The sequence below is a fragment of the Myotis daubentonii genome, chromosome 9 (assembly GCF_963259705.1).
Source record: "Myotis daubentonii chromosome 9, mMyoDau2.1, whole genome shotgun sequence".
Taxonomy (NCBI): Eukaryota; Metazoa; Chordata; class Mammalia; order Chiroptera; family Vespertilionidae; genus Myotis; species Myotis daubentonii.
Window position 1 is genome coordinate 28,845,174 of NC_081848.1, and position 25,055 is coordinate 28,870,228.

At 37.5% G+C, this 25,055-nt stretch overlaps 1 protein-coding gene across 2 annotated transcripts in view; it reads left to right on the top strand.

The window, feature by feature from the left end:
* The window catches only part of NOX4 (NADPH oxidase 4), a 155,191-nt gene that overhangs the window by 103,426 nt on the left and 26,710 nt on the right, over nt 1-25,055 (top strand). For both annotated transcript variants that reach the window (XM_059708187.1, XM_059708188.1), the window contains one exon: nt 6,309-6,390. In XM_059708187.1, coding sequence (XP_059564170.1) covers nt 6,309-6,390 — 82 coding nt within the window. The remainder of the gene's footprint in view (nt 1-6,308; nt 6,391-25,055) is intronic.

The window sequence follows — 25,055 nt, forward strand, 5'->3', positions numbered from 1 at the left end:
GAGAGCAAAAAAAAGAAATAAAACAGGTACCTGTCCCTTACTAACTGGAGAATATAAGCTAGAGACCATAGGAGAGCAAAAGCTGCATTTCAGTTGAGAATGCTGAGATACACAGGGCATGGTGCAACTGGCTAGTATACCTCGTGGACCTGCAGGGATACTAGCTTATTTTTCCCCCATTGGCCCAGACTAAATGTTGTTACTTGTACAAAGGAATCTATGTCTGAGAGCATTTCATTTTAACAGTGAGCACCTGTTTTTTCAACAAAGGTATTAGTTACATTACCTCTGAAAATGGGTGGGAAAGAAATGGTTTATTCTAACGTAACGATGTGCACATGAATCTCACCTAATAGTAGCTGAGAACATGATAGATACTCTACATACAGGTTGGGTTCCTCAAAAACTGACTTTGAGAAGTAATTTACTGGTAAGTGAATGTAAAATGCATATTAGGTATCAACACCTATGGAGGGAAGAGGTAGGAAGGAAGACTGGATGGAGGAAGATGTTGAACAGCCAGGCAGGCTCTACAAAGCCTGGACCAAACGGGTAAGAAGCTCTTGAGCAAATATGGCCCATCAGAGTTGCCTGCAAGGAGCTAAAATACCCTGCCTTGTTCAGCCACTGGATAGGAGCCTTTCTTGGAAAGGTTTGTTTTCCTAAGCACCTGAGGCAGACCCTGATGTAGCTGACAGCCACAGCCCACCTGCTTATTGCACTCCCCACAGCTGGTCAAGTACTTAATTGAAGCAGAATTTAGGGGTAGGGGGAGGGTTCTCCTCTATATCAACCATAGCACCCCCAGCATATTTTCTTAATAACATTTAATTAAAAAATTAAATTCTGAGGCGAATACTAAATTAAGCAGGTTGCTAAAAAGCATAAACCAGAAATGTCCCAGGAAAACCAAGATATAGGACCACCCTCCCTCCATAACAGTGACTTTGGCAAGATTCCCTTCCTGTCCTTAAGCATATTGTTCTTCAAGGGATTCAAAGTTGAAATGATCACTGAACTCATCAGACTCATTTTTAAATTGAAAAAAAAAAATGGAATTAAGAACAGAGATGGAAAGTTGGTAGAGGATTCACTTTCAGACATCCAATTTGATATCTTCTATTGTAACCTGTTGCTTCTAAGTACTACAGACTGTATGAGTAAAGAAAGATTTGTTCTTTGGTAGATCTTTTCTCATGTGTACTTACTTTTAACACTGCCTGTATTATGAGATAACTCTGTGTTTCTTGTAAAATCATATAAATATTATGGTGTAATCATTTACTGATCTTGTTTTAGTTTTCAGTTTAAGTATAGAAATAGTGTCTTGTTTTTTTTGACAACATTTATTCTGTAGCTCCCTATGTTACATTATACTATTCAGTGTAAAACCTATGGTTAAGTCTCTAATGGGTCTGCTTCAGGTCCCTCAAGGATTTCGTTTCGGTGCTTTTTGAAAAAGAATTAAAACTTGCAAATTTAGAACAATATGAGCAGTAAGAGGAAGAGAAGAAAGTTTGTATCTATTAATAAAAATGCCAAGAACTTCTTTTTAGTTTTTTTTTTTAGAGCAATGTTGTCACTCTAAATAGAGTTGCTATCTCATTTTCTTTACTTGCCCATTATAATCTGGTATTCGAGAAGTTAGAATACTCATTTTCATGTGGAGAGGCAAAGGTAAGGATTTACCTGGGAGGAAAAAATGACTAGGAGTTGGTAAAACTTTGAGTTCCTCCAGCAAACAATTTCTTAGGTTTTTGTTAAAGGTATTAATTAGGTGGCTGTGATCATGTATCTAGACATAAAGGACTTTTAGATTATAAAAGAATAGCATAATCAGCATCACCTTTATATATCTATTCTGTATTTAACTTTTTCTTTCTTCCTTATTTTTTATAGTGGTAGCAAGAAGATTTTATTTTATTCTCTGCCCAGGAATATATTTGGATACCTTTTTGTCATGTTATGCAAATCATTATCTCATTTGCTACAATCTGAATATTGAGGAGGATTACAGCTGGGCTATTTTCCACAAAGGGGAAAATAAAGAACTTGTCACAGTAAATGTGCAAAACAGTTGGATTAAAACTGGAGAGCATTTTATTTTCCTTGCCTTTGTTTTTAAATAATTAAGTATAATGTCTCACAATTGATTGTTCAGGGAACCCAAATTCATGTAATTGTGTGCAATATGTTAACCAGTTCTGGTAGCCTCAGAGTCTTTTTGTTGATTGAATGGGAGAAAGGAAGAGTGGGTGAAAGTCTACCAAAGCTTGTGTTCATTAAGATATATTTCCTACTGTTAGAAAATGCTGTTCAGACATTTATCACATCATTAATCAGCTCATCAGAATATCACTATGTAGAAAATCCTCTCCTTCATTCAGTGGCTTTAATGACATTGTTTTAAGAAGCCCTGTTAATAGACCTAGCCCTAGTATTTGGATAACTACCATTTTCTTAAGGATTCAACTTTGGACTTAACAAGAAAGCAAATCCTCTGGTTGACATTTTGCTTAGAGGACAGTATTATTTTAAAAGTTTTTCTACTTAACAAATGAAGCATCAGTTTACTTAGCTGTTTTTCCTATGACCAAATAAAGAACAGGATACTAATTAAATAGTTAATAGGCATAATCTGGGAAACTAAAGAAGGATTAATGTAAGAATTATGAACAATTTTAATTTACTTGGATTTTTCTAAGAACAGTTTTAATCATTTACTTTTATTCTTGAGATATGAGATAGAGTGAACTCTTCACATTTAAGAATTTATTAATATAATAAAAATAGAAATTTTTAAAAGAATATAATTTTCAGGTAGAGAAATTTGAAAACATTTATTCGCAAAAATATATGCACCCCTATGTTCATTGCAGCATCATTCACCATGGCCAAGACATGGAGACAACCAAAATGTTCTTCAGTAGAGTACTGGATATAAAGAAAATGTGGTACCTATATACAGCGGGATAATACTCAGTCATAAGAAAAGACGAAATACTGCCATTTGAGCCCTAGCCAGTTTGGCTCAGTGGATAGAACTTCGGCCTGCAGACTGAAGGGTCCCAGGTTCGACCCTTGGTTGCAGGCTCCTCCCAGACCAGGGCCCTTGTCAGGGCACATGCAGGAGACAACCAGTCAATGTGTTTCTCTCACATTGACATTTCTCTCTGTCTTTCCCTCTCTCTTCCACTCTCTAAAAATCAATGGAAAAATATCCTCTCGTGAGGATTAAAAAAGAAAAGAAAAGAAATACTGCCATTGAGCCCTAGCTGGTTTGGCTCAGTGGATAGAGCGTCAGCCTGCAGACTGAAAGGTCCTGGGTTCATGTATGGTCAAGGGCACATGCCCCAGTAGCAGGCTCTTTGTGTATGTGGGGGGAGTTGTTTGTTTGTTTGTCTTATTTTGTTTTGTTTTAGTTATCTTCAGAGATTTTCTTCCATATTTACAATCAAATGTACTTTGTGGTTATATAAATAGGGAATAACCTATAGCTATATTATATTATAGTTGTTTTCATTAAGAATTCTGTTTTTTCTTTGCATTAAAATCGATTTGGGAATCACGCAGTAATATTTTAATTCATGTTTATTATTTGCACTGAAGGACATATCATATTCAATATAGCCATTTGAGCAGAATCTTTATAAAGCTCATCATGTTTGATGTTGGGTAATGGGCTTTATTCTATAAGACTCTTTTTAAAAAAGGGACAAATGGAAGAGAACAAGGAGAAGGAGAAATACTACAAATAACTCATTTAATGAAAAGCTACATAAATTGGAAAGTAAACTGAAAAACAAAGGTAGTATCATCAGAAGAATTACTAGACATTTCATTGAAATGAATTTTAATTCTGTTGATTAAAAACTGCAGTATATCAGTCAATTATGTAGCTTAATTTTTAAAAAATATGAACTCAAATTAAAGAATAAGTATACTTAAAAGAGAAAAAAATGGTGTTTTCATGTGAACTGGGGATTAAAACCACCTGTTTTAGATTTTTTTAGTTCTTCCCTAAGTGTTTTATAACAACTGTCGGAGTGGTGAAAACACAAAGAACAGTAGAAGTCAGCTAAATATCTGATTTAGCATGTTTTAATAAAAATCCACATCCTGCTTCTCAGCCATACTTCGTAGCCATGGAGCTCACAAATGTGTAATGTGTAACTATTCAGTAACTGGGAAATGGCGAATGTCCTCAAGGGTAGATTTTCAGTATTTTGTGGAAATTGCTCACCTTCAGGGAGTGACAGATTGACTGAAGCCTGGAGTTCCAGCGTTACGCTCTGTCTCAGCCTGATGTTGTGACTATCACAGCTGAAATACAGGTCTCCTTGCTTCTCATGGTTGATAGCATCTGGGCTCTTGTAAAGGCACTGTTGATTAACCGTGGCAAACAGTTTTCTGTATGCAGCAAAATGTGGAAATTGTAAATATTCTTTCAGCTAACACTTATCTAGCACCTTAATGTGAATGCAACAGATAATGTTCCATATTCTGGTGACACTGTACCATAGATACTAGAATATGTATCTACCATCTATAATAATAAAAGTGTAATATGCAAATTGACCAGACAGCCGAACAGTGGAATGACCATCTGGATGACCTCCCTGACAAAGTCAGGGCTGCCAGGGCCAAGGCAGCCGAGGCTGTGAGGACCTACTCTTGCATGAATTTCATGCACTGGGCCTCTAGTATAACAATAAAAATTTAGTGTGATAAATTCTGTAAGAGTGTAAGCACAGAGTATATTAGGAGTAGAGTAGGGACATCTATTCCAGATGTGGTAGGAGAGGAAGAAAGCCGGGATCAGGGAAGCCTCCCATTAGGAATGCCTCTAGAGGTAATGAATAGCTCTAGTCCTAGATACATGGGATCTGTAGTAGAGTGGTAGATTACACAGTGCAGATAACTGTACAGTCTAACTAGATTTAAGGTAGGACTGGGATTCTTCCTTTCTCTGCTTTGCCTTCTCTTTCTTTCTCATTTTCTTTTTCCTTCCCTTCCTCCTTATCCCACTCTTTGCTCTTCCTTCCTCCCTCCCTGCCTTTTTCTCTTCCTCCCTCTCTCTTAACCTCCCCCTCCTCCCTTCATTACCAACTGCATAAGGACAGAATTTTATTCATCAAACTAGAAGCCCAGTGCAAGAAATCGCGCAGCCTCACCCACATGCGCCGGTCTTTGGTGGTTATGGTATTAAGGCCACAGGCCTTTTATAATATAGATTCTTGGTTCATGGGCTAATATTATCATTGGACAGTTCCTGGCTTTCATTCACTCATTCATTCACTCATTTATGAGGCTACACTTAATACATGTGAAATATTAATAGTTACACCTTTGCTTTTTTATTTAATCCCCTTACTCCGCCTAAAAGGTAGCTATTATCCTGAGTTGTGTATATCATCCCTTTTATCATTGGTTTGTTTGTGTGTGTTTTTCATATATAACGTACCTAAACAATACATTGCTTAGTTGTTGTTTATTTAACTCAACAGAAGAATGACATTCTTCTATATATGTATTCTGTTGCTGTTTTCCACTCAACAACATACTAATCTGATTCACTATGTTTTTATTTGTAACTGATTTCATTCAGTTTTATTTCAATTAATATTCCATTGTGCGAATATACCACATATTGTCCATTCTCCTGACAGTGGGCAGTTCAGTTGTTTATATTGTGCAGTTGTGAACAGTGGCTGCTATGAACATTTTTACTTGCTGCCTAAGTCATATCTGGGAATGGAAATATTGGCTCATAGTGTGTGCAAGGGTTAAACTTAAAAGATAATGCCAAATCGTTTTTCCAAAGCTATTGGGCCAACTTGAATTCCCACCAGAAGCATAGAAAGCAAACATCGATCTATATTTTTTCTAACACTTGGTCTTGTGAGATTAATTTCTGTCAATTCCATGCCATGTAACGTGAATGCTATCTAATGGTGTGTGATTTTGGTTTGCATTTCACAGGTTACTAATGAGATTGTGCATCTCTTGGTATATTTATTGGTCATGTCTATTTTATCTAATCTTTCAATTATAAGATTTTATTGGTCTATACTAGTAAATACGTGATATTTTTATATTCGCAGTTGTGGTATCTTAATCATAAAAAGATATATAATCATTAAAGTTAAATAGATATAATTTAGTAGTATAGAGATCAGTGAGTAAACTTCTAATAAAGGATGCACAGTCAAATCGTTAACAAATGTGAGAGAAGAGGAAATAATTCTATTTTGAAATTATTTTCATGACATTTTTTTACAGCTTGGTGTTCATTTTTCTTTTGACAGAACGATTTCGAGATTTACTACTCCCTTCATCTAGTCAAGACTCTGAGATTCTGCCCTTCATTCAGTCTAGAAAATATCCCAAGTAAGCAATAGGAGTGACTGGGTATTGAAAAGGGAGTGGGCAAGTAAGTAATGGGAGAGATTTGGGAGGACAAAGACAAAATGTGTTCTTTCTTAAGATTTCTGAAAACGCCAGTATAACTTAGCCTAACTAATTTGGGCATCTTTTGCAATATAATGTTCCAGGCTCTGCACAGCTGGGTCAGAGAAAAAAAGACTCGCTTGCAAGTGCAGCCAGCTGTGGCTGGGAACTGTTGAGAGTGCAAACCAAACGGTCTGCGTCAGTGTCTGGCCGCGTGTTTCTCTTTGCTTGGTGCTGTATCAACAGACACAGACACTCTGAGTGTCCGTCTGGTTTCCTGTTTCTGTTCTTTAAAAATGCAAGGGTTTATTCATATTGTATAAGTGGTTTTCAAATACCCATGTGCTAGATGTGATTTTAGCAATTTCCACAGATTCCTCTTGTACTGTCTTTAGAGTTATGAGAAGCGTTATCTCCTGGTCCTTTCTAAATGGGGGCAGACCTTGACTCTCTTAGATGCCACAGGTGTACTTATTTGGCTGAAGGAATAGTCCTTCATCTTTGCAGAGAATAAAGAGTTACCAGGGATTTTTGTTTTGTTTTCAATTAGGCATCCTCTTTCTAAAGGCTGGTAGATGCTGCTATCTTGATGCTTCCTGGGGAAGCTCCAAGCTCCCTCTACTCTATGAACGTCTGACACTCTTTACTAGCTAGTATGCAAGAGGCTAAAGAATGAATAAACTAATATTGTAAATAAAAAAAAATGGTCACCAAGTTAAAGAGCTAAAGCTTGGTTCACACATTTTTCAACAAAACTAATCACTATGCTAAATGATTCCTTCTTTGATTGGTCGGGCAGTTTATTCAGGTAGTCACTGAATTTCTCTTTCTAGGGTAACTTTCTCCCCTAATAATTAGCTTTAATAATATTTACTTAACTCTCAAAACAAATATAGAATTCAAAGTATTTGTTCATTGTTTTATATATGAATCCCTATTTAATCTCTAGCAATAATCTTGCAATGCCCTTACAACACACAGGGACATACATGTGTGTTGTATGTAATTAATACATTCCTCTTCCGTGTACATATTGACCGGGAGGAGGGAGGTGCCTGAAGTGACTGATGCATGTCTACCTTCATTTTTTCCTAGGCTGTTATTTGTAGAGGCCAGTGATGCCTGCTTTTCTTCCTCTAGGCTCCTGTCTGCCTGATACTGTTGCTTAAAGAGAGGAATCACAGTGGTTTCTCAGCTTGTGACCAGTTTGCTGCTATTTCCTAGGTTTTCTTAGCTGCATGGCCTTACATGTTTTCTTCTTGTTCTTAGGTTACTTTTAGGATAGTGATGTGATTCATTCTAATATTTAAGAGAGACACCATGTGACAATCTTTTGCCACTCTGTTCCTTGGGGTAGATATATTCTTTTTGGTTTCTGTGGATTAAAAGAATAAAAATAATCTAGAGATGCCACACACACCATATTACAGCAGTTGAGAGTGTGGAATCTGAAGCAGACCGCCTCACCAGCTGATGTGACCTGAGACAACTTAACCCTCTGTGCCTCAGTTCCACTTGTGTGCAAAGGGGTGTTAACAAAGCCTACACTCAGGGGTGTTATGAAGATTAAATAAGTTAAACAAAAAAAAATACGTAAGCCCTAGCCGGTTTGGCTCGGTGGATAAAGCGTCAGCCTGCGGACTGAAGGGTCCCTGGTTCCATTCTGGCCAAGGGCACATGCCTGGGTTGCGGGCTCGATCCCCAGTGGGGGTAAGCAGGAGGCAGCCGATCAATGATTCTCTCTCATCATTGATGTTTGTATCTCTCTCCTTCTCCCTTTCTCTCTGAAATCAATAAAGAAATATATTTTTAAAAAATTTTAAAAAAATACTTAAAACCCAGTTTACACATAGGAGTACTCCACTCTAACTGCAGGTCTTGTTATTATTCATTTAAAATTGCATACAGAATTAACTAGGCTTGCCCATTTCCAGAATCTTAGGGAAATAGATTATTGACCCATCTTGGAGGATAGCTCTTATATCAGCATAACTTTTGTCAACCTGCCTTTATTAATACATAGGGAAGTTTGTTTATTCACTATTACTAGATTATTACTAACACTAGTGTGACACAGTGCTTTGGTAGCCATTTAACATTTTTATGAGGTTCAGTTCTCTAAAGCATCAAATGAAAGCATGCTAATTAAAGATTTCTGGGTCTGTGTAATATTTATATAAAAATCCTAAATTAAATAGAGTTTGTTTCTTTAAGTTAAATAATATTAAACTTCACATCTTCCCATTGCACATTTAATGTCTAGTTTGGCAGTAGAATTTTAGAAGGTGTTAGTGGAAGAGAGGGGGGAAAATAGAATTCTATTTGTGCTGTGCCCAGGGAGTGTTGCCTTGGTCTAGGGAAGGGCATGGGCATGGAAGCAATGCCCATGTGAAAATTGCCGGGGAAGGAGAAGAGAGAGCTATGGTAAAGGCCAATTAACAAATACAAGCGGGCAGGGATTTGTGTGTGTCTCATTCTAATTTAAACAAATTTTGGATTATTTATCCTTTTAAATATCCTCCTTTATTCTCATTAATATTCACTCTCAAGTATACTATTCTCATTTATTCATTATTGAAGATAACTAAAAACAAAGGAACTTCACATTTTGTGACACACAAAAATTTCTGGAAAGCTGAACATTTAATCAAAGTGTTATTTGTTGCTTTTATCTCAGCACAGTATACCTATTTATTCTGAGATATTTTCTATGAATATAGTCTTTCTTCATGAGAGATATGTTTTCAGAGCTAACACATGGGTGAAGAAGCAAGTTATTTGCCCTATGTTACATAGTGTCACAGAGTGATATTCACAGAGCATATTGTAGTCAGCCTTTCCATGAGACTCACTCGACACTGGTTAATGTAGCTGTTGAAGGGACTATGGTAATTTGGATTGGGGTGGGTACTCTACTTAGCATAGTATTTATAACCTAAAGCATCTTGTTGCCAAGAGACACCTAATAGATAATGGCACACAGTAAAAGGTAAAGGGTATTCTTTATTTAAAAAGCGGGAAAGATAAAAAAAGAATAAAAAGAGAAAATTAATCGTGAAGAACTAACTAGTTCTTGAAATGTATGTGTGTGCGCACATGTGCACTCACCCACCTTTTAAGGGAAAGCCATTTAAAAACAAATGTTACATGTGATGGTGGTAGGAAACATTTTTCTAAAACATATTGTTCACTAATCACATTATTACCTTCGTGAACTTGCACTTGACCCATTGCTACAGCCAGGCACGTCCATTCTAATCAGCATGTAACTGAGGACAGCGTGACATGAAAATTCTCAGAGCGTGAATACGGGGGGCATTTATGAGAGACAGAAAGAGGTGGGTGATCTAAAAGAAGAAAATGCTGATTTATAAATTAGAGGGAAGAAATGGAGATAATGAAACTTAAGTTTTGTTGATCATTCCTTAGCTGGTGTCATTGCTAGTAACTTTGAAGGACTTAGGGTTAAAATGCATTTAGACTAGAAGGTAGCTGCAAATACCCCTGTCCTTGGAGATGTAAAATGGTTTAGGACATTTGGCATACTTTTACTCACAAGTGACTTGCAATCATTTTAGCAGTTAGGTCAACAAAACATGATCCATTCACTCTGGAAAGTTTAAACATTGTGTGTATAAAAATACTGGGAGATCAACCAAAGGACTTGTATGCATGCATATAAGCCTAACCAATGGACACAGACAACAAGGGGTGAGGGCATGAGTGTGTGTGGGGGGGTAATAGGGAGATAAGGACACATATGTAATACCTTAATCAATAAAGAAATTAAAAGTAAAAAAATAAAAATAAAAATATGGTGAAAATACAGGAATAAAATGTTGCATATCTCTGTTTGGTTCTCATAAAGATCAAGTTGTCTTTATGCTTAGTGTCAGAACTGTTTAGAGAGAGGAATATTATTTAAGACACATTCAGAGCTGTTCCTGTTTGGCTTGGTTTGACACCAAAGAACAACCTTGGTTTCTTGAGCAATAAAAGCAGTGTCTTAACCCAATGTCCTTTCCAATGGGCTGCTTAAAATAGTCTTTAAGCAGTGATGTTGGGCAATATGCTTAAACCGAAGAGCCTCAAATGACCTCCCCAATTTCATCTATTCTTCAGTTTACCTTCTTTTTTCCTCAAAGAAAGTTTTGATTTCCTCTTCTTCTAAACAACCATCCCTCTTCAATAATTTTTGTTCAATCTCATATCTACAGTGCTAGTATATTTGAACTAAGTTATTTCCATTTATAGTAAAAATAATAGCACTTAATGAAAACTTTTACATTCCAAGAATTGTGTTAAATGCTTTACATGCATTATTCTACTTAATCCTTACCATTTCCCTATGAATTAGGGAGCACTATTTCCCCAATGTTCAAATTTTACATATTAGGGAATGGGATCTAAGTGGATTAAGTACCTTATCCAAAATCCCATTGAAGAGCTGGATCTCACACCCAGGTCTCTTTGGCCCCCAAATTATACATAATTGTTCTATACTACTTCTCATTTATTCATTTATTCATCTATTCTTCAGGTATTTGTTGAATAACTACTGTGAACCAGAAGCAGTCACAATTACTGAAAATCTATAATAATAAAAAGTATAATATGCTAATTAGACCAGACATCCTTCTGGACCAAGCCAGGGCTGTGAGGGTCAAGCCCCTGGCATGAATTTCGTGCATTGGGCCTCTAGTATTAAAATGGTTAGAACATCGTGTGTGGTTTTGAGGGGCCTGAAGTCATGGGGTGGGGGGGGAAGCAGAATCAGAATAAAAGGGGAAAAATTAATTATAGCAATGTGATAAGATGTGCTCATTTTAAGAAATGCACTAAATTTAATGAGAGAAGAAAATAGAAAATAGTTTATTCATATGAAGTTGAATTCCCCCTTAAGTAAAATCTTGAAAGGTGCTATGTATGAAACCAGATGAAGAGGCTTTTTAGATGGAGCAAGGAGCATAATAGCATGAGGATCCATGGAAGTGCTTGATTCATTGAGACATCACCCTCCTATGGCTGAAAAACTATGTGTCTGTATGTCTGTACATGCACAAACATATATTCAAGGAGGGGTATAAGAGAAATGAGGGCAGGGACTACTTTATGTCATTTAAAGTAGCTTAGACTTTATTGTGGAATAATGCATAGCAATGAAATAATTTTAAGCAAATGAGCAAAATAATTAGATTTGTATTTTCATGATTTATCATGGAGCCAGATAGGAACATACATCAACACATGGGGCCAGCACACTAGCTAGTTGACAATTTCATACTCAGGATGGAAATGATAAAGGGTTAATCCTGTGGTAATAGTAAGAAGGAAGAGCAGATAGATGTCTGAGAATGTTAGGAGGCATAATAATGTGAAGACTATTGAACAAGAGGAAGAGGGGGAATGAATGGGATGAAAAGGAGAGGGGAGGGAAGGAAAAAGGATAGCATGCAAGGAAAAAGTTCAAGGAAGGAGTTCAAGGTTTTTCACTTAAGTTGCATCAGCTTACTGGCCCCATGACTGGGAACAAGTGGCAAATCTCTCTCAGCATCACTTTTTCTGTATTTCAAATGGAGATAAAAGTAGTAGTATGGGAAAAACTCCCCATTTCTCTTTTATTCCTACATACAATACTTCTGACACCAGATTTGAGGGTGTGTGTTTTTCCACACCAACCAATTATTGGATACCAGCTGGGTATCCTGCAATTTAATTTAATTCTGAGACTAACTGGACTTAGCGCAGACTCCACAGGTTAAGAGCTCAGCATTTTGACCCTAAGTCCTTCAAACAAAAAACTCAAAATCTGCCAAAACTGAGCACTGCTGCAATGTAAGGATTTTGACTCACACATATGATAAGTGAAGGAACTCTTAGTGCAAGGCTAATGAGCATGCAATCAAGATGCCTCAGTATTGACAGAACTCATTCTAGACTCAGATGAGAACTGCTTCAAGGATAAAGCCAAGATGCGCCTGTAACAGCAAGGTCAGGAAGCTGACATCTCAAAACAAGCTGAGGAAGTAAACACTTTCTAGGACAGCGGTTCTCAACCTGTGGGTCACGGCCCTTTGGGGGTCGAACGACCCTTTCACAGGGGTCGCCTAAGACCATCGGAAAACACATATATAATTACATATTGTTTTTGTGATTAATCACTATGCTTTAATTATGTTCCATTTGAAACAATGAAAATACATCCTGCATATCAGATATTTACATTACAATTCATAACAGTAGCAAAATTACAGTTATGAAGTAGCAACAAAAATAATTTTAAGGTTGTGGGTCACCACAACATGAGGAACTGTATTAAAGAGTCACGGCATTAGGAAGGTTGAGAACCACTGTTCTAGGAGATAAGCATGTGTGATGCTCCATCCAGTGCCTTTGAGAGCTGTTTACCTTCCTTGTTCTGTCTGTCCTACAATCTCAGCTGTCATGCATCAGATGTTTCTCACTTTTTGGTATTATTGTTTTTCTGCTTTGACTCAGAGATTGTCTATCAGTTGAGAAAGTGGCCCTAAGTTCTCTCTTTGTTAAAAATCTTGAAGTCCCATTTTAATGGTCTTGGATAGAAACACCTCCTTTTTGCATCAAGTAAGTTGTAGCTTCTCAACAGCGCTCTTAGCTCTAGACAAGCGAGATGTTATAAGAGTTAAACTGTGATTTTAGAAGTAATGTATGAACTCTATAGCTTGAATGACTATTAGAGTAGCTGTTAAAAGCCTGTCTTATATTACATTTACCAATTTATAATGGTTAAGATAGTGTAATTTTGATAATATGTCTTGTTTTATAGGAATTCCTTGCCAAAGAGTTGTTGTCCCTACAGACCCTACGTAATTCATGGCTTCTGTTTATAAGACCTTGATTGAATGAGTCAGAAATCCAAGAAACAAACATCAATTATAGTGGTTTTCCAAACAATGTTGCTTTTATTTATGCATGAGATTGCCTTAAGTAATGATCAAACATTAATTACAGAGATTTCTTAGCACTCTTCTGGTGAATTTTCCTTTCTTAAGTTGTTCCTAAAATCCAAACAGTGTGGACTGCTACCTCCCACCTCCCACCAAGTGAATTCAAAAAACGTGAAGGGCTTATCCTGATCACCATATTTAAAATCACCACCTCTGCCAGCTCACTCCCTGCCAGGCCTCCTTACTTGCTGTACCACAACATCAGTGTCACTCGGGACATTTTTAGAAATACTGATTCTCAGTCTAATCGACTCAGAAAACCTGGGGTTGGGGCACAGCACTCTGTGTTTTAACAAGCCCTCCAGGAAATTCTGATGCGTACCAGCATTTGAGGACCACCAGTGAAGGGTAGAAACATTTTGAAGACTCTCAGACTTTTGAACTCCACCCTTTTTTCTTGTTGTGTTTATTGATATGATTATCTTCTGGGAATGGGATGGTTTAAGACTGAAATGCCACCCTCTCTGGGGGAACAGTTTATTACATTCATCTTTTCCAGAGATGTAGAAAGACTTGTTGTGAAGGATAATCGTGAACCCTTCCAGCCTGCAAAGCAGGGCTTTCCAGGAGTTCTTGACACAATGTACTGTTTTCAGATTTTTTTGTTACTTTCCAAGGTGTGTTATTTCTAACCAAAATAATGTGTAATTGACTATAATGATTAATATGTGATTTTTTTATGGACATGAGCTTTGGAGTTAGATGCACATAAATTTAACAATAGTCTTTCCCCTTAATTGAAAGGTGGCTTTGAGCAAATTACTTAACATATTTCAGTTTTAGTGTCCACTTCAGTAAAAAGGAGGTTAAACCTTTTTGTGAAAGTTTTTGTGTGGATTAGGAGTGAAAATGTATACAGAACATTTAGTATAGGCCCTGGATTAAATTTTCAGTAAACAGTTTCTATTTTTCTTATATCTCATTTTAGGTTTTGGAGGTAAGAGTCTAAGATAGTTTTTGATTTTTTTAAAAAAAAAATTAGAACTTTTTTTTTTAAGTCCAAGCTACTTAGATAAAGATAAGGATAAATAGTTCTTCCAAAAAATGTGCATTTATATCAACATTTAATGGATATAAATTATAACGCTTTATTATTAATAATATCAAACATTTATCAAGTGCTTACTGTGTTTAGGTACTATGTTAAAAGCTTATCAAATGCATTAGCATTCAGTTACATAAAACAGAAACGTAGTAATAATGATGGGAAATAATTTTTCTCATGTAACTAAAAGTACCAAGATAAGTGACATGGTATTGGTAATGTCAATATGCTACATCTGAGATGTTTTCGGGTCTCTTTTTTCCCTTTAATTATCTCAAGATGACCCCTTCACCATCACGTCCTTATTCCAGGCAGAAGAAAGAAGAGCAAGGGGCATAAAAGGTCCATGCAAACTGAGCCAACCTCCCTTTCAAGGAACTCCTCATATCCCCAACCCAAACATCTACTTAATCTAATTCGTAAACAGTGTCTTATTTTGGACATTTCTTACCTGTCTTCTATTTCAAACACTTTTTTTCTCTCTTAATATTTAGTGATCATTTTTCTAGGATAGATATTCTTTGTCCTACTAATGCTGAAGGCATGGATTATGTGTGCTTTTACTTGTAGTTTTTGTTTGGAGGAAGATTCATATTCAGGTAGCAGACATTATCCCCTAGCATTTGAAATCACTAAATCATCACTTTTTATAAAGTCTCAACAAAGATAATATTCACGGAAAGCAAAAGGAAAATAGAGCAAAAAAAATCGCATCTTCTTATTAAATTTGTGGAGTTACCTGAAAAGATTCCTGAGAGCACAGCTTCTCAGACTAATGTGCATACGACTAATCTGAGATCTTAATAGAACACAGATTTGGATTCAGTGAGTCTGAGGTAGAGCCTACAATTCTGACTTTCTAATAAGTTCTCAGATAAAATTAATACTGTTGGCCCAAGAACCACGTTTTTATAGGAACATACCCTATCATATTGGTAAAAGCCTAATGAAAGGCTTTTCATTCCCTTCAAGGACATTTGTCACCAGGGAAGAGAGAAGTACTCAGCATGTTAAGCAGAAAACAAGAGAGTAGATAAAAGAAATCTCTCTCTTCATAGTCACCTACTTCATCTTACCTAATAATAGACAAACATGCAAATTGACCATACCTTCACTACGCCTTAAGCCACACCCACCAGCCAATCCGAGTGACTATGTGCAAATTAACCCAACCAAGATAGCGGCCAGCAGCCACGGAGCTGGAGCAAGCAGGAGGCTTGGTTGCCCCAATGATGGAGGAAGCCAAGCTTCCCGGCTGGCTGCTGCCTCCTCTCAAGGCAACAAAGTTTCAATTATAGAAGGTAAATAAACCCCAGATACCTGCTTCCAGTCGCCATGGCCACGGAGCTGGAGCAAATAAAAAACGAAACAAAAAAAGGAAAGGCTGGAAGCTATGGTCGCCGGGAAGCTTGGTCAGTCTGAAAACAGCCATCAGCCACTCACACAGGCTGGCCAGGCACCCCAATGGGGACCTCAACCCTAAAGGGGCTGTGGACAGCCTAAAAACGACCCTCAGCCCCTCACCCAGGCTGGCCAGGTACCCCAGTGGGAATCCCCACCCTGAAGGGGGTTTGGGAAGCCTGAAAATGGTACTTAGCCCCTCACCCAGGCTGACCAAACCCCTATGGGGTGAGGGTCCCCAAAGGGGGGCTTGACCAGCCTGAAAACAGCCATCAGTCCCTCACCCAGGCTGGCCAGGCACCCAAGCGGGACCCCAGTACACAGAGGCAGTGAAGGGTGATCAGGCCAGCAAGGGGGCTAGTTAGGGTCGACCAGGCAGGCAGGCACGTGAGCAATTAGGAGCCAATGGTCCAGGATTGTGAGAGGGATGTCCAACTGCCGGTAGTCGGACATCCCCCAAGGGGTCCAGGATTGGAGAGGGTGCAGGCTGGGCTGAGGGGGCCCCCTGCCCCACATGCACAAATTTCCTGCACCAGGTCTCTAGTTAAAACATAAAACAGACCTTTATATGGCTTAAGCTATAATATGAAAATTCAATAAAATATATTTTTTAAAATAAATAAATAAACAACAGTTCAAATTAAACTTAATTTATAAAATAGCACTTTTTGTTGGAAAGACTGGTTATAGTGCAGAAGTATATAGATCTAAATTAAATCTTAGAGTGTTTATCTGAATATATGCCCTCTAAGAGCTTTCAGAGATAATATTATTTCAGGCAGAGTTGCACCTGTGTTTGTGGGGTGTGAAATTTGGCTACATGTTACACTTAAAAATTCACTAGGGGTTGTCAGTTTATGATTCATGTTACAGCTAACTACCTAGTGGAACAGTTTGAAGCGTTGGGTAGCTTTCCTTTTCTTTGAAATAGTGCATATTAATATATATATATATATATATATATTTTTTAGGTTTCATGTTAGCAGATCAATCCTACATTAGCCAGCACAGAAAACAAAATCAAAATGCAAAAAACATTTTCTTTTAATATTCTATAGGAACTAAATCCAGTGATGAAGATCTATATACAGTATCTGTGTTTAAAAGTAAAAAAATACACATAGTATACTACATGCTCAATAATACTCTTGCTGTTGTAGAAGATCTAAAAGTCTTCCCTAACCCACACATTAATAATTTAATTTTCATTATTTAACTAGGGGCCCGGTGCACGAAATTCGTGCACTGAGTGTGGGGTGGGGGGAAGTGTCCCTCAGCCCAGCCTACCCCCTCTCACATACTGGGGCCCCTCAGACATTGACCCCCATCACCCTCCAATCACAGGATCGGCCCCTTGCCCAGGCCTGATGCCTCTGGCCTAGGCGTCCGGCCCGGGCAGCGGGGACCCACAGCTGCAGCGGCCCCGCGATTGTGGGCTTCGCTTTAGGCCCAGGCAAGGGGCCCCTAGCTCCTGGGACTGCCAGCTTCGACCGTGCCCAGCTCCCATCGCTGGCTCCACCCCTACTTCCTGCTATCACTGGCCAGGGCGGAAAAGGCACCTGATTCTCTGATCATGGCTGGGGGGCAGGGCAAAGGCGGCTCCAGGGTCGCCTTTGCCCTGCCCCCCAGCTCTTAGCTCCCCCCTAGGTTTCCGATCACTGTCAGTGGCAGGGGGCTTCTTCCTGCTTTCCCTTTCGCCTCCCTGCATTGTGCCTACATATGCAAATTAACCACCATCTTGTTGGCAGTTAACTGCCAATCTTAGTTGGCAGTTAATTTGCATATAGCCCTGATTAGCCAATGAAAAGGGTATCGTCGTACGCCAATTACCATTTTTCTCTTTTATTAGTGTAGATTATAGTATACATTCAATACTATACTAGTTTCAGGTGTATAGCATAATGGTTAAACATTTATAAACTGACAAAATGATCCTTCCAATAGGTCGAGTACCCCCTGGCACCATACATAGTTATTACAATATTGACTATATTCTTACTATATGCTATACTTTACATCCTGTGAATATTTTCTAACTGCCAATTTGTAGTTCTTAATACCTTCACCTTTTTCATCCAGCTCCCCATTCCCCTCCCATCTGACAACCAACAAACAAAACCAAAGCCACATTTATCATTGTTAATGCATGTTTTAAATGGTAGGTAGGACATGAAGGAAATTGCTTGGAATTATAAACTATAACACATTTATTTATTCCCCCAAATATAAGGCTGATTTTAATGGGGGATGTGTGGTGGACAGAGATAAGTCCCGGATTCCGGGACAGTTGGGGAGCAGATCAGAGATCCCTGCAAATTGCCTGAACTCCTTGAGTGAGACATCATCACCAGATAAGGTAGAGACTAAATAGTCTGCTCTGCAGGAGATAGGTGGGATAATTGACTCATTTTGTCACTGGCTCTGAGGAAAATGGGAATAAAAATCTCCCCTGATATTTAGTAACCACAAGCTCCATCTCACCTGAGTTGGAACGGTGAATTCATAATGTGTATGTAGCCCAATAAACCCAGATACTAAAGTTTAGTTTAAAGGGATTTCAGATTTATGGTGTTCTCCTGTTGCCCAGAAGAGGAAAATGAAAATGCTCCTGTAGGGGACACATTTTAACTCTCAAAGGATTCCTATACATAAGGCACCAAGGAATATGAACTCTTATTTTTTTAAATGAGGGAACAAAACACCATGAGCACGTTAATAGAAATCATATATTCAAAAAGTATAAAACACATGCTTACTATGTCTAAAGAAATAAAACAGCATTGAAATAATGATTAAGACACATGGGGCAATGAAATTTCTCAAGGCACTTTTGAAAAGAGCCAACAGAGCTTCTAGAAATAAAAGTTACAATATCACAAACTTAGCAAATTAACATAGCCATAGTGAGAATGAATGAATTGTCCAATAGAACCGAAATAATTATCCAGTATGCAGCACAGAGACTAAGATATGGAAAATACGAAAGAAAGGTTGAGAGAGATATAATAGGAGGAGTGAGAAGTTCCCATATTTCTTTACATTAGAGATCTAAAAGTAAAGGAACAAGAAAGTGCGTGCAGGAGATGTACTATTTGAAGAAATAATAGCTCAAATTCAGGGTTACCAATAAATCTCACACAAGATAATAAAAATAAATTCACTATGGGAAACATCATAATTTACTTATAGAAAACTAAAAGCAGAGACTAATGCAATGTAAAAGTAGTCAAGGAAAGAAATGGAAAGGTAAAGTGAGACATACAGTATAAGATAATATTTTGGTAAGTAATTCAACATAATTGAACTAGATTCTATAGTTTAAAAAAATGCCATCGAATTCTAGGTGTTAATTTTGTATCTTGCTATATATATTGTCGAATTCATTTATTAAATCTAGTACAGTGGCGCCTTGACTTACGAGTTTAATTCGTTCCGTGACGGAGCTCATAACTCAAATTACTCGTATGTCAAATCATAAAGTGAACGAGTGAGACACGTGATGCTTTGCTGATGTTGTGGCGTTCGTTGTGACGTTCACTACACCAACTAGCGGTGGGGTATCTGAAGCTGGATCATAACCCGAATTTTAGCTCACAACTCAAAGCAAAAAATCGGCTAAGAGACGGCTCGTATCTCGAAAAACTCGTTAGTCAGGATAAGATCCCACTGTACTTTGTTGGTGGAGTCTTTAGGGTTTTCTAGGTACAACATCATGTCATCTGCAAATAATGAGAGTTTTACTTCCTCCTTTCTAATTTGGATGTCTTTTATGTTTTCTTCTTGTCTGATCACTGCGGCTAGCACTTCTAGTACTATGTTGAATAAGAGTGGTGAAAGCGGGCATCCCTGTCTTGTTTTCATTCTTAGAGGAAATGCTTTTAATTTTTGTCCATTGAATTTCATGTTAGCTGTAGGTTTGTCACACATGGCCTTTATTATGTTGAGGTATGATCCCTCTGCTTCCACTTTGCTAAGAGTTTTTATCAAAAATGGGAGTTGGAGTCAATTGATATGATGTGTCTATTGATATGATTATGTGATTTTTGTCTTTCAATTTGTCTATGTGATGCATCATGTTTATTGATTTGCGAATATTGTACTATCCTTGCATCCCTGGAATAAATCCCACTTGGTCATGAAAGACTTTTTCAATATATTGTTGGATCTGATTTGTTATATTTTGTTGAGGATTTTAGCATCCATGTTCATCAGGGATATCGGCCTGTAATTCTCTTTCTTCACAGTGTCTCTACCTGGTTTTGGAATTAGGATAATGCTGGCCTCATAAAAAGAGCTTGGAAGTGTTCGTTACTCTTGGATTTTTGAGGCAATTGTTGTTAGCTCTTCTTTGAATGTTTGATAAAACTCCCCTGTGAAGACCAGGGCTTTTGTTTGCTGGAATTTTTTGATTACTGCTTCCATTTCCTCAATTGTTATTGGCCTATTTAGGTTTTCTGATTCTTCTTGATTCAGTTTTGGAATATTGAATTTTTCTAGGAATTTGTCCATTCCATCCATATTGTCCAGTTTGTTGGCATATAGTTGCTGATAGTATTTTCTTACAATCTTTTGTATTTCTGTGGTGTCAGTTGTTACTTCACAACTTTTGTTTCTGATTTTATTCCTTTTATTTCTTTCTTTTTCTTGATGATTCTCTTTTTCTTAAAGGTTCATCCATCTTGTTTATCTTTTCAATGAACTAGCTCTTGGTTTCATTGTTCTTTTGTATTATTTCTTTTTAGTCTCTATGTGGTTTATTTCTGTTGTAATCTTTATTATTTCCTCCCTTCTATTAACTCAGGGCTTTTCTTGTTTCTTTAGCATTTCTCACAGTACTGATTTGGTGGTGACAAACTCCTTTAGCTTTTTTTTTTTTTTTTGTCTGGGAAGCTCTTTATTTCACTATTTTGAATGATAGCCTTGCTAGATATAGTAATCTTGGTTTCAGATCTTTGCTTTTTATTACCTTGAATAATTTATGCCATTCTCTTCTGGTCTGTATAGTTTCTTTTTTTTTTAAATAATACATTTTTATTGATTTTTTACAGAGAGGGAGAGAGATAGAGAGTTAGAAACATCGATGAGAGAGAAACATCGATCAGCTGCCTCCTGCACATCTCCTACTGGGGATGTGCCTGCAACCCTGGTACATGCCCTTGACTGGAATCAAACCTGGGACCTTTCACTCCGTGGGCCGATGCTCTATCCACTGAGCCAAACTGGTTTCGGCATGTATAGTTTCTGATGAAAAATCAGCTGACATCCTTATGGGAGCTCCTTTGTAGGTACCAAATTGCTTTTGTCTTGCAGCCTTTAAGATTCTCTCTTTGTCTTTAATTTTTGGTATTTTAATAAAGATGTGTCTGGCCTGTTTGGGTTCTTCTTGCTTGGGACTCTCAGTGCCTCCTGAACTTCTATGACTTATTTTTTCACCAGGTTGGGGAAGTTTTCTGCCATAATTTCTTCAAACAAGTTCTCTATCCCTTGTTCACTTTCTTCCCCTTCTGGAACTTCTATGATGCAACTATTATTACTTTTCATGTTGTCCTATAGCTTCCTTAAGCTGTCCTCCTGTTTTTTTAATTGTTTTCCTTTTTTTCTTTTTGGGTCTCTGATTGAATGATTTTTTTCTAACCTGTCTTCTAATTCACTGATCCAATCCTTGGCTTCCCCTAATCTGCTATGTATTCCTTCCAATGTGTTCTTTATTAGTGCTATGTGATTCTTTATTTCCAACTGGTCATTTTACATAGTTACTATATCTTTTCTGATGCTGTTGAGCATCTTTACCATAATTATTCTGAACTCTACATCTGATTAATTTCTTATCTTCATTTCATTTAGCTCTACTCTGGAGAATTCTCTTGTTCTTTCATTTGGGGCTTGTGTTTTTTGTCTCCCCATTTTTGCTGCCTATTTGGGTTTATGTGTCTATAGATTAGGTAGATCTGCTACGACTCCCAATCTCTAGTGCAGTACAATTTCAAATGCTGTTTGTGTCTGGCCCTGAGCACCCTGCTTGGAGCTATCAGCAATCCACAGCTGTGGCTTCCTATGGTGGGACTGGGTACCTTTGGAAAGAACAAAGATGTACACTAAGGTCTGCTTTTCCTAGCCCCGGGCTCAGAATTAAATCAGGTAAAGACTCAAAGACTCCTGAGACCCGCCTCTGCCTGCTAACTGATTGTGTTGTCTTGAGTAGCCTCAGGCTATTGCCCACAGTTGGAGGGAGAGGTTTTTCAATGGGGATGAGGGGGGTGGAATTTCTTCTGTCTACAGGCTGATTGTTATTTCTATTCTCTTTTTGGGCTGCAGAAACTTCAGAGTGGGGCAAGCGTTTTTTCCAATTGGGTGGGGCAATTGCTTTTTACCAGGAAAAAAGCTGCCTGGATGGTAAAGTTCTGCCAGACAAAGGTGTCCTCTGCATTATGAGGGAATGATTCAGCAAAGGAAACCAGGGTGTCTGCCTTTCAAGCTCTAGCCCCTGGCTTCTGCTCACACAGCTCCAATCAACTCTACCATCCCTCTGCCGGAACCCAAGATGAGTGATGGCACACAGGATTTTATGTGTTGGCTCTTTAAGAGGGTGCCTGCATTTCCAGCCATCTCTCCCTAGCATACAGCAACCCTGCTGCTTTTCACACCCAGATGTTATATGGGCACCTTTCTCAGTTATGATGCTGCTCTGGTCTTGGGAGCCAAGCTTGGGGTTTAGACTTCTGAGTTCTCAGTGGGAACCCCCCTCAGCTGAAATATCACTCTGGAACTTCAGTTGCTATCTTTGGGAGCCTGTCCTGCAGTTTTGTGCTTCCACCCTTCCTACCAGTCTCTATGTGAACTCCACTTTCCATCCCTGGTCATTAGGGTTCTTTCCATCTAATCTTCAGTTGATTATTCAGGATGGTTTTTCTGTATTTTAGTTGTAATTCCAGTTTGGTCCTGGAAGTGTATCAGTGTAGTCTCCACTTACTCTGCCGCCATTTTGGAATCTCCAAGTTACTAAAAGTTTATTGCCAGCATGACTGGGACAAGAACCACCTTTGTAATCTCTCCCATCACTCTTAATTTTCCTAGTTCATCCTGTGCTTGTAATTTATGTTTCTGACCCTTAGCAGTGCTTGTCTCAGTGATACTGGTCCAAAATCAGTGTGTCCACAGCTTCAAAAGGCCAAACTGTCCAATATCTATTCTTTTTAATTAAAATGTTTTTCTTAAAATAATTTTATGAGTTATGACCAGCTCTCTCCTCAGATTACCTTAAAAGTTCAATTTTAATTTATTATGGTATCAGTGTGTTTGGGGGGGGGATGTGATAGGAAGTGTTGGCTATATTTTTAATGTAATTGAATTAATTTGTAGCTCATAGATTTCTCCACTGATAAGAGATTTTATATAGCTGGTGTATCAGATCATCAGTGTTACTCATTAAAACAATTCAATTCATTAACATTTAATGGATTCTACCTTCAAAGGATTCTACTTTCAATATTTCAAAAAATGTTCATATATTTCTGAATGGGCCAGGGAAGAGGATTCCTCCTTTTCTTAGAATTCTTTAGATTCACAATCTTCATAAAGAAACTTTTCAGTAGTCATCAACTGAACTTTAAAAATGTATCAGGTTGATCTCCCTTCCACTGTGTTGCTGCAGATTTGAATAGCTGCCTTTACTTTCTGATATCTTTTCACAGATATAATGATAGTAGTAATACAGCATTCTTTTAAAGACAAGGTACAAAGATAGAGAGAAAAATCACTGCTCATAAATTAAAGGCAATGGATTTTGCACATTAATCAGTTTAAATATGTAAAAAATGATTTAAGTAGTTCCTATTTCTGCCTCCCTCAAAAACCCAGGTGTTGCCAAGTAATCAATTATTAGTAGTTTCATTTTTCATCCCTCCTCTCAAAAAATCAAAATTTTATTTAATTTTGTGCAAAAACATTTCCAGTGGAAAAAAAACAGATGATTCTCTAAGGTTCTTTAATCCACATCCCCATTTACATTTTTTCATCTCATACTGAACTGAGTTCATTTCTTATATTTACGTTGGACTTATCAGATGGCATGACAGTAGACTCTAGGTGCTCATTAATGCTTTAACAAAAAATTCGGATCATTGTGGCTCTCTACACTTATTAGTAGACTTTTTCTGTGTTATCATATATAATTGTTCCTTTTAGAGATGTAGGAAATCAGATTTAGACAGGGCAATTAACATACTGATGATTCTAGCCTTCGTAAGTGGCTAGAACCCTCTGAGTTTTTGTCCTCTTGTCCAAAGTTATTCTGAAACACCAAAGAGTAGCTGTATGGGGGTATCAGGAGGATGTGTGTGCGGGCATGTGGGCTGGAAAACAGACAAATAGGAAACATAATTGCCTAATGACTCTTCTTGCTAATCCTTTGCTGGTAAAATACAATGTCCTTGTGTCAGATTTTTTGAAAGCAGGCATACATAGAGAAGTGAACAGCACCCAGACTGCTGAGGACAGGAGTTACTTTCTAGCTCCAGAATTTTGCATATAGAAGATACTTGATAAGTATTTGCCAATGGATGATGTGTTAGATAATCACATCAAAGAGTAGCCCTCTACAATGAGAGGGACTTTTGTCTCTTGTTCACTGCTAAAATCTCCAGTACTTGAAGAGTGCCTTTTATAGGGTAAGTGCTAAAATATTTGTTAAAGAGCTGGAACCAGCATGGAATGGCCCAAACAGAGCATCAGCTCTGACAAAGGAAAATTCATAAACACAACTATCAGTAGCCTGAGCAGAGAAACTGAGTTGAAAGTTCCTGAGAAGGGTTTAGCTCAGATATATATATATATATATATCTTAACTATATATATATCTTAACTATATATATATATATATATATATCTTAACTATATATATATCTTAACTATATATATATATATATATATATCTTAACTATATATATATATATCTTAACTATATTTATATATATATCTTAAATATATATATATATATATATATATATATATATATATATATATATATATATATAGTTAAGCCAAGAATGCTTTGTTTATTTGCAGTTCCTGTTACTTTTCCCAGATGCTTTTATATCTTGAAGAAAGATTCTTCTCCCAGGTGCTTTTATGTCTAGCTCCTTAATGTCATTTAGGTCTCTGCTCAAATGGCACAT